General features: G+C 40.5%; 1 protein-coding gene across 1 annotated transcript in view; it reads left to right on the forward strand.

Annotated features, from left to right (window-relative positions):
- LOC121505473 (solute carrier organic anion transporter family member 1C1-like) overlaps positions 1-16109 on the forward strand; it is a 29065-nt gene extending 12956 nt beyond the window's left edge. Inside the window, exons 5-14 of the mRNA XM_041780842.1 lie at positions 36-157; positions 3616-3762; positions 4097-4195; positions 9311-9529; positions 9620-9784; positions 10288-10483; positions 10605-10770; positions 13411-13595; positions 15744-15808; positions 15988-16109. Of these exons, the coding sequence (XP_041636776.1) occupies positions 36-157; positions 3616-3762; positions 4097-4195; positions 9311-9529; positions 9620-9784; positions 10288-10483; positions 10605-10770; positions 13411-13595; positions 15744-15808; positions 15988-16109 (1486 nt within the window). The remainder of the gene's footprint in view (positions 1-35; positions 158-3615; positions 3763-4096; positions 4196-9310; positions 9530-9619; positions 9785-10287; positions 10484-10604; positions 10771-13410; positions 13596-15743; positions 15809-15987) is intronic.

Genomic DNA, 16109 nt, shown 5'->3' on the forward strand with positions numbered 1-16109 from the left:
TGGTGTCTTACTGTGGCATGTTTTTACTTTGGCAGCTACAAGTACAACACGGTCATTCAGATTTTTCAGAATGACAGCGCCAACATCGCCGCCTGTGTGGATCCTCTGGAGAAAGAAGTTGACGTTCAGATAGAGCCAGCTGTAGAAGACAACAAAGGTAAACAGTGAGCTGTATTATTTATTTAAATCCTCTGAGGACACAGTGAGGGACACCCTCATTTTTAGTGGTGCTGAGGTAAGACAGAGCAGAAACAGCGATATCGAGCAGTTAGAGGCAAAACAGACAGGTCCGAATGTGACCAGATAACTAAGATGAAGGCACGGTTCTTCTTTTTATACCATGGAAGAAAGTGGTCAGTCAGAAACTCTGTATGCTTTGCCGAGGTCATTTTCACACCTTCAGGGACCCAAATCAGAATCAGACTCAGACTCAGAATCTCTTTATTGTCCCGTGAAGGGAAACTAGTTCTGCAGCAGGGGCACACAAAAGACAAGGTACACAATAACATCAGCAGAAAGTCTAAACGTCAGACAAATTTAAAAACAGCACAATATAAGAAACACCATACACATACACGAAATTACTAACTAAAGCTTAGTCTAGAGCATGTACCAAAAATGGAAAATTACTACCAAGTAATGAAAAAAGTGCGATGTGTGGATGTGCAAATGAGCAATAATAGTGCAAGAAGAACAGGAGCAAACCTAAGGGCTGATTGCCATTAAGTAAATAAATTGCACTGGGGCTAAAAGAGACCTGAAGTCTTTCAGCCGTCCTCACAGGAACCCTAAAACGACGGCCTGAGGGCAGAAGCTCAAACTCGTTTTGAAGTGGAAAGGGGCCTACCAGCTCTCTCCCCATGACTCCGCCCCCTCCTTGCTGACGTCACAGCCTTGTTGGGACATGGTGGCCATCCACCAACCATCCTCTACTCCTCCATCTGGACCATCCAGGGTTGCACGGCACTCATCAGTAAACTAGACTGTTTGAAAATGAGTCTTCATGTATTTCTGGGCCCACTGCAACCATTTCTGCTTGTGATCACTGGTCAGGGATGGCTGAATAATAGGTTTATACACGACTGCAAGGCTCTGGAGGATCGTTTCTATGCATGACTGCAGCAGATGTAAGTGGCATCAGGTGGGATCTTCTGCTACTGTAGCCCATGTGCCTCAAGGTTGGATATGTTGCGTGCTCAGACCTGCTCACCTGCAAGTGAATATTTACGTCATTGTTTCCAGCCTGAACTCGTCACAACGTTCTCTGACCTCTGCCATCAACAAGGCATTTCTGGAGAACTGCTGCTCACTGGATGTCTTCTCTTCTCAGACCATTCTCTGTAAATGCTGGAAGTGATACCAGCACCCATGGCACATCAGCAGTCCCTGAAATCTCCATTCTGGTGCTCAGAATGTGGCAGATTTTCTGTCCACATGTCTCAATGCACGGGCTGCTGTCATGTGACTGGCTGATAAGATGTTTGCATTGATGAGCAACTGAACAAGTGTACCTAATGAAGTGGCACTGCTAACTTTTGAGAAAAATGAAACCAGCCTGACTTGTAAGACCAATAATTACAGAATCACAACCATGAGATTATGTCTGTGAAGAAGACGGCCAGCACAACAGTTGGACGCTCTACAATAATGTACATTCTCAGCCAGGTTACACTGTAGCAACGGTCAGTTAGCATGGATTACATACACAGCCTGTGTTACTGTGAGGCCTGATTAAGGCCATTAACAACTTCTCTCAAATATCCCTGGAATGTCCTGATCTTAGCCTGACCTTTAAAGCCACTCAGGCCTCACGCTGTGAACATACTGCTCAACGACTGCACACCGTAGAACCGTAGAACAACCAGCAGGAGCTGAAGCCTAAAAAGACAGACAGAAAGTGAAAGAAGAGCTACATAAACTTGGACAAGCCCGTCTATTTATAGCTTTACATTCAGCAGGGACACAGATCAGTGTGTTTATTCTTCTGAATCTAGTTCTCCAGTATCGGCCTAGACTGAAATGTTAGCCCAGTCTTTCTTTTGTGGAGCCATAATTAATTCTACCGCTCACAAAAACATGGTCATCCACCCACAGAATATAATGTATTGATCCTGTTCAGCTCCTCTGAGACGACGTATTTAAAAGAAACACAATCTAAAAGTCACACACAATGCAGTGGTATGCAAGCTGAAATTAACATGGTATTAAAGTGACCACGAACGGACATCACATTGTGTTTCTGGAGCACGCATAATCGAGGAAGCCGACTTAATTTTCTCTCTTTCTCAAGAGTGTGTGAATACGAGGCATTGACCGTTTCTTTAGAGGGATGTTCTATTCAACTTTAATACACATGTTCTAAAGTCCTTTCTGAAATTTGAATTATACATTCATGTTTGTACAAAACTGTGGAGGATAGCGCAAAGACGGACAAAGAAAACACACAAACAGGCGCAGATGAACATGCATGCTCTGCAGTTTGGTAAGACTATAAAAACCAAAGGATGCAGCCAGCAGTCCAGAGAGAAAAGGGTTTTACTTTACCTGAACGAGGATGGTTTCTCTTTTACCAGAGAACTAAACACAGACCTGAAAACTGCTTCAACATAAACATATCGTTAATGTGAAATTATAAAAATGAGACTAAACTAAGCCCACAGAAACACACAAGGACTAAATTATCAGCCCCCTATGAAAATGTCATTGATTTAAACATTTTTCTCAAGTGCTGTTAAACAAAGTAAAGGATTTTCAAATGTCCTAGTTTCATTTTGGATGCTGAAATTATTTTATTTTGCACACAGAAACAAAAATATTCCACAAAAACCAAAAACTACCAGGGTCTAAATTATTAGCCCCCTGGCTCTAATAGTCAATAGAGTCTTGTTTTTGCAGGATAACAGTCTGCAGTGGTTTGTTGTAGTTTTAGTCTCTGACCCGTCTTTTAGGGAATCCCAGCCCATTTTTCTTTGGTGAATCTCTCCAGCTCCTCCAGATCTGAGGGTCTTCTGGCATGGACCTTCAGACTGTGTTGGACTTCTGGACTCTGTGGCTCTCATTGCATTTCTTGATCTTACTTCTCACTCCAGTTCTTGACTCTTGGAGACGCTGTGATAACTTTGTAGATCCTTCTCCTGCGTTGTAATATGAAACTGATTTCTTTTGGTTTTGGCATGGTGCCTTCTCCAGTGACAGCTCAGACTCTTCCTGAGGCTTTTATACTGGGTTTAAACTGGGAAATAACTGTAGGTTTTAACTTGATTTTACAAGCTTTGAACAATGCAAAGTTAAAGCACCTTGCACAACAGATATCTGTGCTGTGGCTCAGTAAAAGGTCTGTTCTAAAGGAGGCTAATAATATTGACCCTGGTCCTTTTTGCCTTTTATTAAAGATTTCTGTCATTGTGTAAAAATAAGATAATTTATACCTTCAAAAGTTAGCTAGTATGTTCAGAGATGCTTTGTTGAAATTCCTTGCCTGTTAAAAAACACTTGGGAGAATCTTGAAAAACTTTAACTTCTCATTTTTCCTGCGTTTGTCCCAGTAGGGGCTCTGTTTCTGATAAAAATGTAGTCTTTCCAAAAATTTCATGCCTTCTTTGTGTCTTTGTGCAGCCTGTGTGAAGGAAACTGGTTCAAATATGTGGATCTATGTTTTCCTGGGAAACGCCCTGCGGGGGATTGGAGAGACCCCGGTCACACCTCTGGGCGTCTCGTACATCGACGACTTTGCCAGGGCAGAAAACTCACCTTTTTATATCGGTAAGACAGAACTATTATTTCCTGGGAGAAACTGTGTTGATCAGAGAAGAGTTTTTTTAGAGCTCCTGAGAGGAACTTTCATTTTTTGGTAACCCCTGTGTTTTGGCGAGTCTTGTTCTGAGCATGTGTGAGATTTCTGCTTTAATTCCTCAGTCAAATATGACACTAAACCAGGATATGTGCCATATAAATGTTTAAAAATGATTCTACATGGTGACAGTTTCATCAGATACCCACTGTTGTTGTTTTGTTGTTTCTCTTGTCCCTCTTTATGCATCGCCACCTCTTCTTTAGACTCAGCGTTAAACATTTTCTCCATATTTGGTGTGTACAGCTTGTCTCCAGACCATCACTCTCCTGGGACCCATGTTTGGGTTCCTCCTGGGTTCCTACTGTGCCAAACTCTATGTTGACATCGGATACGTGGACGTAGGTATGTGTGGTTGATATTTAAACCATGTTTGAAGTGTGCAGAGTGTTATGGAGCGCTAGATTTGTTAGGAAGTTATGCCCTACACAGTTAGTATTACCCAGGGACCTCTGCTAATGTGTGATTATTGTGCAGGATGTCTGTGTTTTAATCCTGCATGAATCAACCATGTCTGGGATTTGAGGAGTAAACGACCGGCCATATCTCAGCACACAGAGGTCCACTCTAATTCTGCTGACATCAAACCAGCCTCTCTATAATCTAGGATGGTAGCAGTGTTTTTTACAGTCTGTGTGGTAAACAAATAAAAAGACTGTATGAGATTGTTAAAGTTTTGATGCATTTAAGTTAGAAATAGTGATCTCTTTTGGTTAATTTCAGTGTATGTGTAAAAATGGCTTTATTTTACTAAACTTACTTAAGCTCTACTGTCCAGATGAGCATGCACCGCTGCTTCATACAGCAGTGTCTGTTTCTCTCTGCAAGCCCCTCATCTTATATCAGTATCATTCAGATCAGTGATCAGTGGCTCTTCTGTGATGATCTGTGGCTCTTTTACATCTTCATTTGAAACATTATTCCCCCAGAAAAACTTCAAAAGAAAAATTTTACCTCAGAAATTATCCATTGCAAGTCACATTAATCAGTTTGTTTCCCACACTTACACAGTAGGCTCTAATAGTCATCCTCTGTTTCTGTATGCATAGTTCCATGGCCCTCATTTGCAATTTTTTGCTACTTTAATTTTATTTAACTGCTTTTAGCCCATTTTTGACACTTTTTATCTTTTTTTTTTATCTTTTTATCACTTTTTGTTGCCTATTTTTTGCCATTTTCCATCCATTTAAGCTGCCTTTTGCAAATAATTGCCCCTGATTTCTTGCCACTGATGCTTTTTGCCCATTTTTCCCACTTTTATTTGGATTTTGCCCATTTTGGTCACTGTTCACTCATTTTCTCTCAATGTTTTTGCCACTTTTGGACCATTTTTGCCACCTATTATTCATTTCCTTGCCCCACTTTTCACTCATTTTAGCCACTTTCTGCCCTGTTTTGCCACTTTTTTTTCCCAGTGTTTGCCACTTAAAGCCCACTTTTGCCACTTCTTTTTGCCCCTTTTTGACACTTTCATTCTGCTTTTGCAATATTTTGCCCTTTTTTGCCACCTCTTTCCCATTTAAGCTGCCTTTTGCAGTTAAATGCCACTTTTCGCCCATATTTCCCACCTTTTTTCTGATTTTTGCCCATTTTGGTCACTATTCACTCATTTTTGGCCAAGTTTTTTCCACTTTTAACTCATTATTTGGTCACCCCCCCACCCCCCACCCCATTAGATTGTGGCTCTTACAAATGTGTTTTTCAACAGGTTGGCTCTTTGGTTGAGTAACACTGATTTAGACATACATTTCATGCATAAAATAATTTAGGATTTGGAGTGTGTTGCTCACTATCAGTGGTAAGTCTGCAGCAGCTCATCTGACCGAGGAGAGTTGTTGTGGATGCGTAACGATCCCAAATTTATAGAATGCAGAATAACATCCACAGCATCCCTGCATAAAAAGTGTTCAAAGTAACAGGAGAGGTTCATATTTAGCGTTGGATGTCTAATTTTCTCAGACATTAATGGGAGGATTGCTCGACTTTCTCACTTTCACACTTCAGAGCGTGCTCTCTACGTAAACTCTGGTTAACAGTCTGGACATGAAGGAAACGTCTCCTGCAGAACACGATGGAAGCAACATTGAATTTTTTTGTCTGAACTGAAATAAAAATCTACAGTTTTTATGCTTCAGCCATGAAAATGCAGCAAATGCTGCAGCAAATATGCTTCCTTCAGAAATGTCTGTAAATTTGAATGCATCACATTTTTGCTTTCCCCGTGCACAGAATCAAACACTGACGTCAGGAGTGACTCAGAAATGATCTCAGGTCCTCAGTAAAGCTAGTCCTGTGCTGATAGTTCTTCACTGATGGATTTCCATCAGACAGAGTCCCAGCTCGACCTGCTCGTCAGTAAAATCCTGCACCTGTGATGTTTGCCCCCAGGTGAAGAGGATCTGTCCATTTTCAAGAAAAAGTCTTACGTTTAATGAGTCATAAAATTTATGAGAAAAAAATGGAATTTCTTTACTTTAACAGTCATAAATGTAAATGAAACCAAACTTTACATTTTTAAGATAAGCTCAAAAAGTCAAAAATCTGCTAAAACTACTGAAACTACTGAAACTACTGAAACTACTAAAACTACTGAAACTACGGAAACTACTGAAACTACTGAAACTACTAAAACTACTGAAACTACTGAAACTACTGAAACTACTGAAACTACTAAAACTACTGAAACTACTGAAACTACTGAAACTACTGAAACTACGGAAACTACTGAAACTACTGAAACTACTGAAACTACTGAAACTACTGAAACTACTAAAACTACTGAAACTACTGAAACTACTGAAACTACTGAAACTACGGAAACTACTGAAACTACTGAAACTACTAAAACTACTGCAACTACTGAAACTACTGAAACTACTGAAACTACGGAAACTACTGAAACTACTGAAACTACGGAAACTACTGAAACTACTGAAACTACTGAAACTACTGAAACTACTGAAACTACTGAAACTACTGAAACTACTGAAACTACTAAAACTACTGAAACAACTAAAACTACTGAAACTACTGAAACTACTGAAACAACTAAAACTACTGAAACAACTAAAACTACTGAAACTACTGAAACTACTGAAACTACGGAAACTACTGAAACTACTAAAACTACTGAAACAACTAAAACTACTGAAACTACTGAAACTACTGAAACTACTGAAACAACTAAAACTACTGAAACTACTGAAACTACTGAAACTACTGAAACAACTAAAACTACTGAAACTACTAAAACTACTGAAACTACTGAAACTACTAAAACTACTAAAACTACTGAAACAACTAAAACTACTGAAACTACTGAAACTACTGAAACTACTGAAACTACTAAAACTACTGAAACAACTAAAACTACTGAAACTACTGAAACTACTGAAACTACTGAAACTACTAAAACTACTGAAACTACTGAAACTACTGAAACTACTGAAACAACTAAAACTACTGAAACTACTGAAACTACTGAAACTACTAAAACTACTGAAACTACTGAAACTACTAAAACTACTGAAACAACTAAAACTACTGAAACTACTGAAACTACTGCAACTACTGCAACTACTGAAACTACTGAAACTACTGCAACTACTGCAACTACTGAAACTACTGAAACTACTGAAACTACGGAAACTACTGAAACTACTAAAACTACTGAAACTACTGAAACTACTGAAACTACTGTTTTCAGTTTGTTTTTTGTAAATTTTTACCGTTAGAGCGTTAAAGTCTCTGTAAAGTAAAATCCAAAGTTTGTGTCTGAACTCTCCAGAAATGTTGGAATCTGGTTTCTGTAAACGTAAAAGCACTCAGATCTACATGTGACTGAGTTATGGATCTAGACCTCTTTCCTGGCTGGGTTTAATGTGGGCGGGGCCACATGATGATGTCATATAGGAATGACCCCGCCCCTTTAACACTCCAGTCCCGTCTGTTGTTAGCTGAAGTCTCTGCCTTTATTGAAAGTTAACAGTCAGTCAGTGCTGTTTCTCTGTTCACTGTGAGGTAAATCTATCATTTATCTATCTAAATCTATCATTGAAAGCATCAGAGCAGAGATCTGAGACAGAACACAGACTGTGTGTCTTCAAAGGTCAACAAAAGCTCAAGAGGGCAGGATGATGGTGTGAGTGCTTCCCTCAGTTCAGATTGTAGCACTGTTTTAATCTGAGAGGATGGTATTTCTCCTGAGTGGGCGTGGCTTCAGCTCATTCAACAGACACGCCCCCACCATCCTGGAGCAGATTTACTGCCTCGTTTTTCATGATTTTGAAGCTTAATTTCATAAACTTAGAGATGTTTTATTTGAATGAACTTTGACCTGGAGGTTCAGTGACCCATCATACAACAAACCTAAACACAGATCTATTTTCACTTAATAGGTTCTTTAAAAATGTTTGATTTTAGAAATCTGTAATTCTTCCAACCTCAACATTTAAGATTTTTTAACTTAGAAATTTCAGTTTTTATTTGTAAATTATGACTTTAAAATCTGAAATTCTGTGTTTGTGTCCTGGAAGCTTTATAGTCTCATAAATGTTTACAGATCCTCTAACTTTTTTTCTTTTTCAGTCTGTACCACATGTTTCTAATCCTGATTTAGTTTCATTTTTGAAAAATATATGTATATCTTTTTTAGACAAAGTCAGAGCAGACAGGGTTCCTGAAAACTTCAGGGGTACCCAGACCCCAGGTTGAGAACCACTGCACTAGCTTGAGTAAATATAAAAACGTTTTAATGCATATCCCAGACCCTGAGAAAGGTCAGAGTGCACATGATCAGAACCCTCTGCCTCGATATGAGCCAGGAAAAACACATTAACTTGACGGGCAGCAACAATAATTTGTTTAAGGGAAACTACACAGTGATCTGATTAAATCAGTGCATTTCTACTGAGTGGCTCCACCTACTGGTTACTGAGAGCACTACTGTACGGTGAGGTGTGTGGGGTTCATTTTTGTCCCATGATTGTGATACATAACACCCTAGTGCAATATTCATGGTGCTAACTATGTGGCTAGTGAAATAATCTACCCATCCATTCATAGAATTAAGCTGACACGGCAAATATTTCAGAATCTATAAACTTTAGTTTAATTGATAGAAGTAGCCCCAAAAAGACGTCAGGACAGGAACAGGAGCTCCAGTTTCTCTCCTGGACTCTTTCTGATTTTATGACCTTAGAGACCACATATCCTGACAACACTGTGGGCAGATGTGTTTTAGAGTATTACAGCGTCACAGCGCTCACCTTAAACTTGTAATTTATTAAAGCTATTCTGTCTGTTTCTAGTTTTCCTTCTTTATCTGGTAAATAAACATGTTTGCGTTCATGTGTGCTCACATATATGAAGAGGGAAAGTGAAATGACTATTTAATAAAGACAAACATCTGGATGAACATTTTATTTGAAGCTCATTTAAACCCGTTGTGTCGTCTTCCAGAGAGTGTGACCATAACTCCCAAAGACGCCCGCTGGGTGGGCGCCTGGTGGATGGGCTTCATGGTGTCCTCCGCCCTCCTGCTGATCTCCAGCGTTCCCTTCTGGTTCCTGCCCCGCTCCCTTCAGAAAGAGGGAGAAGAGAGCAAGTGTGAGAGCCTGGACGGGACAGAGGACGTCCTCAGGAAAAACCACCACCTCAAGCTGACTGACATTGCTAAAGGTTGAGACGGTCCTGTTATGATTGACCCTGATTAAAATCGATGATCAGTATTTTAGGGTGTTTGAGGTTTCATTCTTCGTCCTTCCTCAGGATTTATTCCCTCACTGAAGCGCTTGTTGGGAACGCCGGCTTACTTCTTGCTGATCTGTGGGAGCGTCCTGAAGTTCAACTCCTTCATCGGCCTGTTTACCTTCAAAGCCAAATACATGGAACAACAGTTCGGACAGTCTGCCTCCAGAGCCAACTTCCTCATAGGTAAATATAATACAGTAAATAAAGTAAAAATAAGAGATAAAAAGTCAAAATCATGAGTTTAAAAGGTCACAATATGAGTTTAAATCATGCATTTTGAGTTTAAAATGTAGAAATATCACATTAAAAGTCAAAGTTAGGAGTTGGAAGGTCAAAACTTAAGATGAAATTTCAAAGATTTAGTTTAAAAGGTCAAAATCTATGATAGAAGTCAAAATTATGAATTGAAAAGGTTAAAATATGAAATAAAAAGTCAAAATCATTGGTTTAAGTTGTAATTCTGAGATGCAAAATTGAAAATATGAAATGAAAACACTATTTAATTTCATTACAGACTTTATAGCCAAACATTTTTAGTCTTTACTTTTCAATTTTGGTTTCTATTTCTCGGTCTAAATCTCATTAAACTAACCTGTACCCTTTATTATTTACTCTGTTATGGTAACAGTTTAAACATGATGAGTATTCACAGTGACTTTCAGTAATATTATACTCTCACCCTCCAGGTGTTTTGAACCTGCCAGCTGTGGCAGTGGGGATTTTCCTTGGTGGGCTGCTGATGAAGAGGTATAAGTTGAGTTTGGTCTCAGGAGCCCAGCTCTCCTTTGCGACGTCCTTCATGGCTTACCTCCTCCTGCTGCTGCAGTTTGGCACCAAGTGTGACAACATCCCAGTGGCTGGGCTCACCGTCTCCTACAACGGGTCAGTCCTGAAGAGATGAGAAGTTCTGCAGCTTTAACAAACCAAACCATATCTCTTAGGAACTCAGTTTACAGACATATAGAAATATTAATGCAACCTGTTAACCTTCTTTACCCTGAAGGACACGGACTGTGTCATACAACAAGGACATGCTCTACTCAGACTGCAACAGAGACTGCTCCTGTTCTGCAGAAGACTGGGATCCTGTGTGCTCAGACAGTGGTATCACCTACATCTCTCCCTGTATGGCCGGCTGCATTAGCTCCAGTGGACACGGCAAGCACACAGTAAGTACATTTTTACAGCCATACAACCTTCAAAAGGGTTGTGGAGCGGCAAAAAGGGTTAAAATGTGGTTTAAAAAAAAGAAAAAGAAAAGAAAAAAGAGGAAAAAAGGGGCAAAAGTAGAAAAAAGTTTAAAAATGGCAAAAAGTAGTGCAAAAAAGTAATGAAAAGGGGTTTAAAAGTGACGAAGATAGAAAAGGTGGCAGAAAATGGATAATAGAGTGGCACAAAGAGGATAAAACATGCAGGAAAAGTGGTTTAAAAGGGGTTAAAGAATGGCAGAAATTGGATTAAAGAGGCAAAAAGAGGCAAAACGTATTAAAAAAGGGTTAAAAGTGCCAAAAATTTAGCAAGAAAAAATAGCCTGGAAAAGTAGTGAAAAGGTGTTAAAGAGTGGCAAAATGGGTGAAAAGTGGCAAACATTGATTTAAAAGTTTCAACAATTGTTGAAAAAAATGTAATGAAAAGGGGTTAAAAGTGGAAAAAATGTATTAAAGACTGAAGGGGGTGCAGGAAAAGTGGTTTAAGAGGGGTTCAAATCTTGCAACAATTGGTAAAAGAGGAAAAAAAGGTGGAAAAGTTTCAATAAAGGGGTTGGTAGTGTCAAAAAAGGGTTAATATTTATGCCAATTCACAGCTGGGGAGGTTCCCTTCTGTTCCGCCGTCTGTCTCCTCGTGGCCTGCAGCATCATAGATAATAGTGATAGATCTCACTGGTAATGTCCTGTGTGTTGAAAGAAAATACAAATGCTACTACAATCAGATGTACAGTCGTGGACGAAAGTATTGGCACCTCTGGAATTTTTCCAGAAATACACCATTTCTCCCAGACATTGTTGCAGTTACAAATGTTTTTGGTATACATGTGTTTATTTCCGTTATGTGCATTGGAACAACACAAAAAAAATATATATATATCAGAAGAAAAAAGACAAAATTGACATAATTTTACACAAAATTTTGGACCACTCTTCTTTAGCAAACTGTTCCAGGTCTCTCAGATTTGAAGGGTGCTTCTTCAACAGCAGTTTGGAGATCTCTCCATAGGTGTTCAATGGGATTTAGATCTGGACTCATTGCTGCCACTTCAGATCTCTCCAGCTTTGTCTCCAACCATTTCTTGGTGCTTTTTGAGGTATGTTTGGGTTCATTGTCCTGCTGGAACACTCATGACCTCTGACACAGACCCAGCTTTCTGACACTAGGCCCTACATTGTGGCTCAGGTACATTTTTGCAAACTCCAGTCTGGCTTTTTTATGTCTCTTTGTCAGCAGTGGGGTTCTCCTGGGTCTCCTGCCATAGCGCTTCATCTCATTCAGATGACCACGTATGGTCCCAGCTGACACTTTTGCACCCTGAGTCTGCAGGACAGCCTGAATTTGTGTGGAGGTTGACTGAGGATGTTTATCCACCATTCCAACTATCCTGTGTTTCATTCTTTTGTCAGTTTTTCTCTCCTGTCCACGTCCAGGGAGATTAGCCACAGCTCCATGGTTATAAACTTCTTGATTATATTACACACAGTGGATGAAGGAATTTCTAGATCTCTGGAGATGGTCTTTAACCTTGAGATTGTTCAGATTTTTCCACAGTTTTGCTTCTTAAGTCCTCAGACAATTCTGGGCTCTTCTTTCTCTTCTCCATGCTTGGTGTGACACACACAGGCACACAACACAAAGGCTGAGTCAACTTTTAGACATTCTGACTGGCTTCAGGTGTGATTTCTAGATTGCCAGCACCTGTTACTGCCACAGGTGAGCTTAAATGAGCATCACATGCTGGAAATAAAATGATTCACCCTCAGTTTTAAAAGGGGGACAATCATTTTGTCTGGCCCATTTTTGAGTTTTGTGTAAAATTATGTCAATTTTGTCTTTTTTCTTCCGTTTTTGTGTTGTTCCAATGCACATAAAGGAAATAAACATGTATGCCAAAAACATTTGTAATTGCAACAATTTCTGGGAGAAATGGTGTATTTTCTGGTAAAATTCCAGGGGTGCCAATACTTTCATCCATGACTGTAAATCAGACAAAATTTTTTATTTATTTTAGTTTAAGTGAAAGTCTGTCCCCCTGAGTATCTGTGGAGGATAAATCTGGCCCTTGTGCATGCACTTGATGACCCCTGCAGTAAGAGGAAAGGATTTGATTTTACAGAATCAAAAGTCACTTTATCACTGTTTTATTGCACAACTCTGCAACTCCACACATGATTTCTGTAAACTCGGGAATCATGGGGCTCTAAGGTTTAGGGGTGATGACTTTTTCACATAGGACCAGGTAGGGTGGATGGCCTTTATCCTTAATAAATGAAACCATCATTTAAAAACTGACTGTTATATTTACTCTGGTTATCTTTGTCTAATATTAAAATCAGTTTGATGATCTGAAACTTAAAAAACACTTTTCACAGCACCAGAGATGAAAGCTTTCTTCAACGTGCTGTAATCAAACCGTCATAACTGATGACAGCACTCTAAACAAACGTGTTTCCATGAGTTTGGAGGTCTAACATGCCGGACACATGTCCACAGCGACAGAGTTGGCCCTGAACTGATGGAGCTAACCAGCCATACTCATTAATCTACTCTTGTGTTTTCAGGAATATTCCAGTATGTCAGTGTTACTCTCTCTCTTCCAGGTCTTTCACAACTGCAGCTGCGTGTCGACCTCCTACCCAGCAGGCAGCAGTACGTCCGTGAGGCTGGGCCAGTGTCCACACGCCAAGGACTGCAGCCGCAGTTTCACCTCATACATGGCCGTCTCTGTCCTCAGCTCCTTTATAAACTCTCTGGGAGCTACACCAGGCTACATGGTCATTATAAGGTCAGTGCTAATGTTATTATTTACTGGTCATAAGATAGGAGTCTAAGTCAGCCAGGGGTGATATCAAAAACACCATAAAAGACAGTTTGCCCGAGCCTTTTTTTAAAAATCCTACAAATTACTGTAGATCTACTGGATTTACAAGGAGAGGAGAAGACTGACACTATCTTGTATGCACTCTGAATATGAAGCTACAGCGAGTAACTAAAAACTCAAAGCAGAGGGGCTGGGCTGTTTGACACACCTGATACAAAATATTAGAGTTAGACCATCAAGCTTGTGTCCCTAATGGGAGACATGCCTGTGGAAGAGTGTGTATCATTCCTGATAATCAACCACACAACACTCAAACAACATACTCCTAAATAGTAACAGTGATAGTTATAATGATATAAAACAGCTTTCAAACAGGATCCAGCTCTTCTCGATCACATACAAGAGTCGGCTCTTTGAACCGTCTCTTTGAACCGACTGCGGTTCCCTTTGCTGAGGTAAGTACGGTGGCCGGCTTGGAGCCGTACCGCTGCAGTAGCACGGCTTACCCACCAGGTGGCAACAAGATAACATGAATGTAGCGGTCACATTAATCTGGAGAAGTTCAACAAAGAAGAAATTTCTAACTCTACTCCACAAGGTTCTGCAGTACAAGGGAGCAAATGATAAGAGAACATTTTTATATTGTCAGGTAATCACACAATAATAAAGATGGCCCTACTTACGCTATATCGCCAAAAGTATTCACTCACCCATCCAAATAATGTAAATCAGGTGTTCCAGTCTCTTCCATGTCCACAGGTGTATAAAATCATCACCTAGGCATGCAGACTGTTTCTACAAACATCTGTGAAAGAATGGCTCGCTCTCAGGAGCTCAGTGAATTCCAGCGTGGTACTGTGATAGGATGCCACCTGTGCAACAAGTCCAGTGGTGAAATTTCCTGGCTCCTAAATATTCCACAGTCAACTGTCAGTGGTATTATAACAAAGTGGAAGCCATTGGGAACCACAGCAACTCAGCCACCAAGTGGTAGGCCACGTACAATGATGGTGCGTAGTTGCATAGTGTGCAGAGGTGGCCAACTTTCTGCAGAGTCGATGGCTACAGACCTCCAAACTTCATGTGGCCTTCAGATTAGCTCAAGAACAGCAGTAGAGAGCTTCATGAATGGGTTTCCATGGTAACAGCTGCATCCAAGCCATACATCACCAAGTGCAATGCAAAGCGTGGGATGCAGTGGTGTAAAGCACGCCGCCACTGGACACTAGAGCAGTGGAGATGCCTTCTCTGGAGTGACCAATTGCACTTCTCCATCTGGCAATCTGATGGACCAGTCTGGGTTTCGTGGTTGCCAGGAGAACGGTACTTGTCTGACTGCATTGTGCCAAGTGTAAAGTTTGGAGGAGTGGGGATTATGGTGTGGGCTTGTTTTCCAGGACCCGGGCTTGGCCCCTTAGTTCCAGTCAAAGGAACTCTGAATGCTTCAGCATACCAAGAGATTTTGGACAATTCCATGCTCCCAACTTTGTGGGAACAGTTTGTGGATGGCCCCTTCCTGTTCCAACATGACTGTGCACCAGTGCACAAAGCAAGGTCCATAAAGACATGGATGAGAGAGTTTGGTGTGGATCAACTTGACTGGCCTGCACAGAGTCCTGACCTCAACCCCATAGAACACCTTTGGGATGAATTAGAGCGAAGACTGAGAGCCAGGCCTTCTGGAAGAATTGTCAAAAATTCCCATAAACACACTCCTAAACCTTGTGGAAAGCCTTCTCAGAAGAATTGAAGCTGTTATGGCTGCAGAGGGTGGACCGACGTCATATTAAACCCATGGATTAAGAATGGGAGGTCACTTAAGTTCACATGCCAGTCAAGGCAGGTGAGCGAATACTTTTGGCTATATAGTGTATGAATTTTATGTTCCAATTTTTGCCAAGTTTGTTCTGCTAGATGCTACTAGGCTACACTGTACCTTTAATAAGGTAGTCTGATCCTGCTAAATCAAGTTTCATTGACCTTTCAGCATGAACGGAGTGAGCATACCAGCCAGATTGTCATGTTACTGCTTTAGACATTTGCCAGAATATTATTAAAACTTCTACAGAATACTGCACGCTTCATTGACCCAGTTATGTTCTGCATGAACAGATGCATCGCACCAGAGCTCAAATCCCTTGCTCTCGGTATCCAGACGTTGGTAACTAGAACTCTGGGTAAGTCTCATTATACGTTTAGATGATGTCGACAGTTTTAACTCCTCAATGTTGATACCTTTTCCTTAAATTCTCCTAATTAAAGCTCTTTGTAACTCTCTGTAGTTTCAGTTCACATTTTAGTTTTATTTTGAAATGTGTCTGTCAACATGAGATTGTTGATGATTTTCTCCCTGCAGGTGGAATTCCCGCTCCGGTCTATTTCGGAGCCCTGATTGATTCCACCTGCCTGAAGTGGTCGATTAAAAAGTGTGGTGGGAGAGGAGCATGCCGCATTTATGACTCTGCTATGTACAGGTAG

This window comes from Cheilinus undulatus, linkage group 23 (assembly GCF_018320785.1).
Source record: "Cheilinus undulatus linkage group 23, ASM1832078v1, whole genome shotgun sequence".
Taxonomy (NCBI): domain Eukaryota; kingdom Metazoa; phylum Chordata; class Actinopteri; order Labriformes; family Labridae; genus Cheilinus; species Cheilinus undulatus.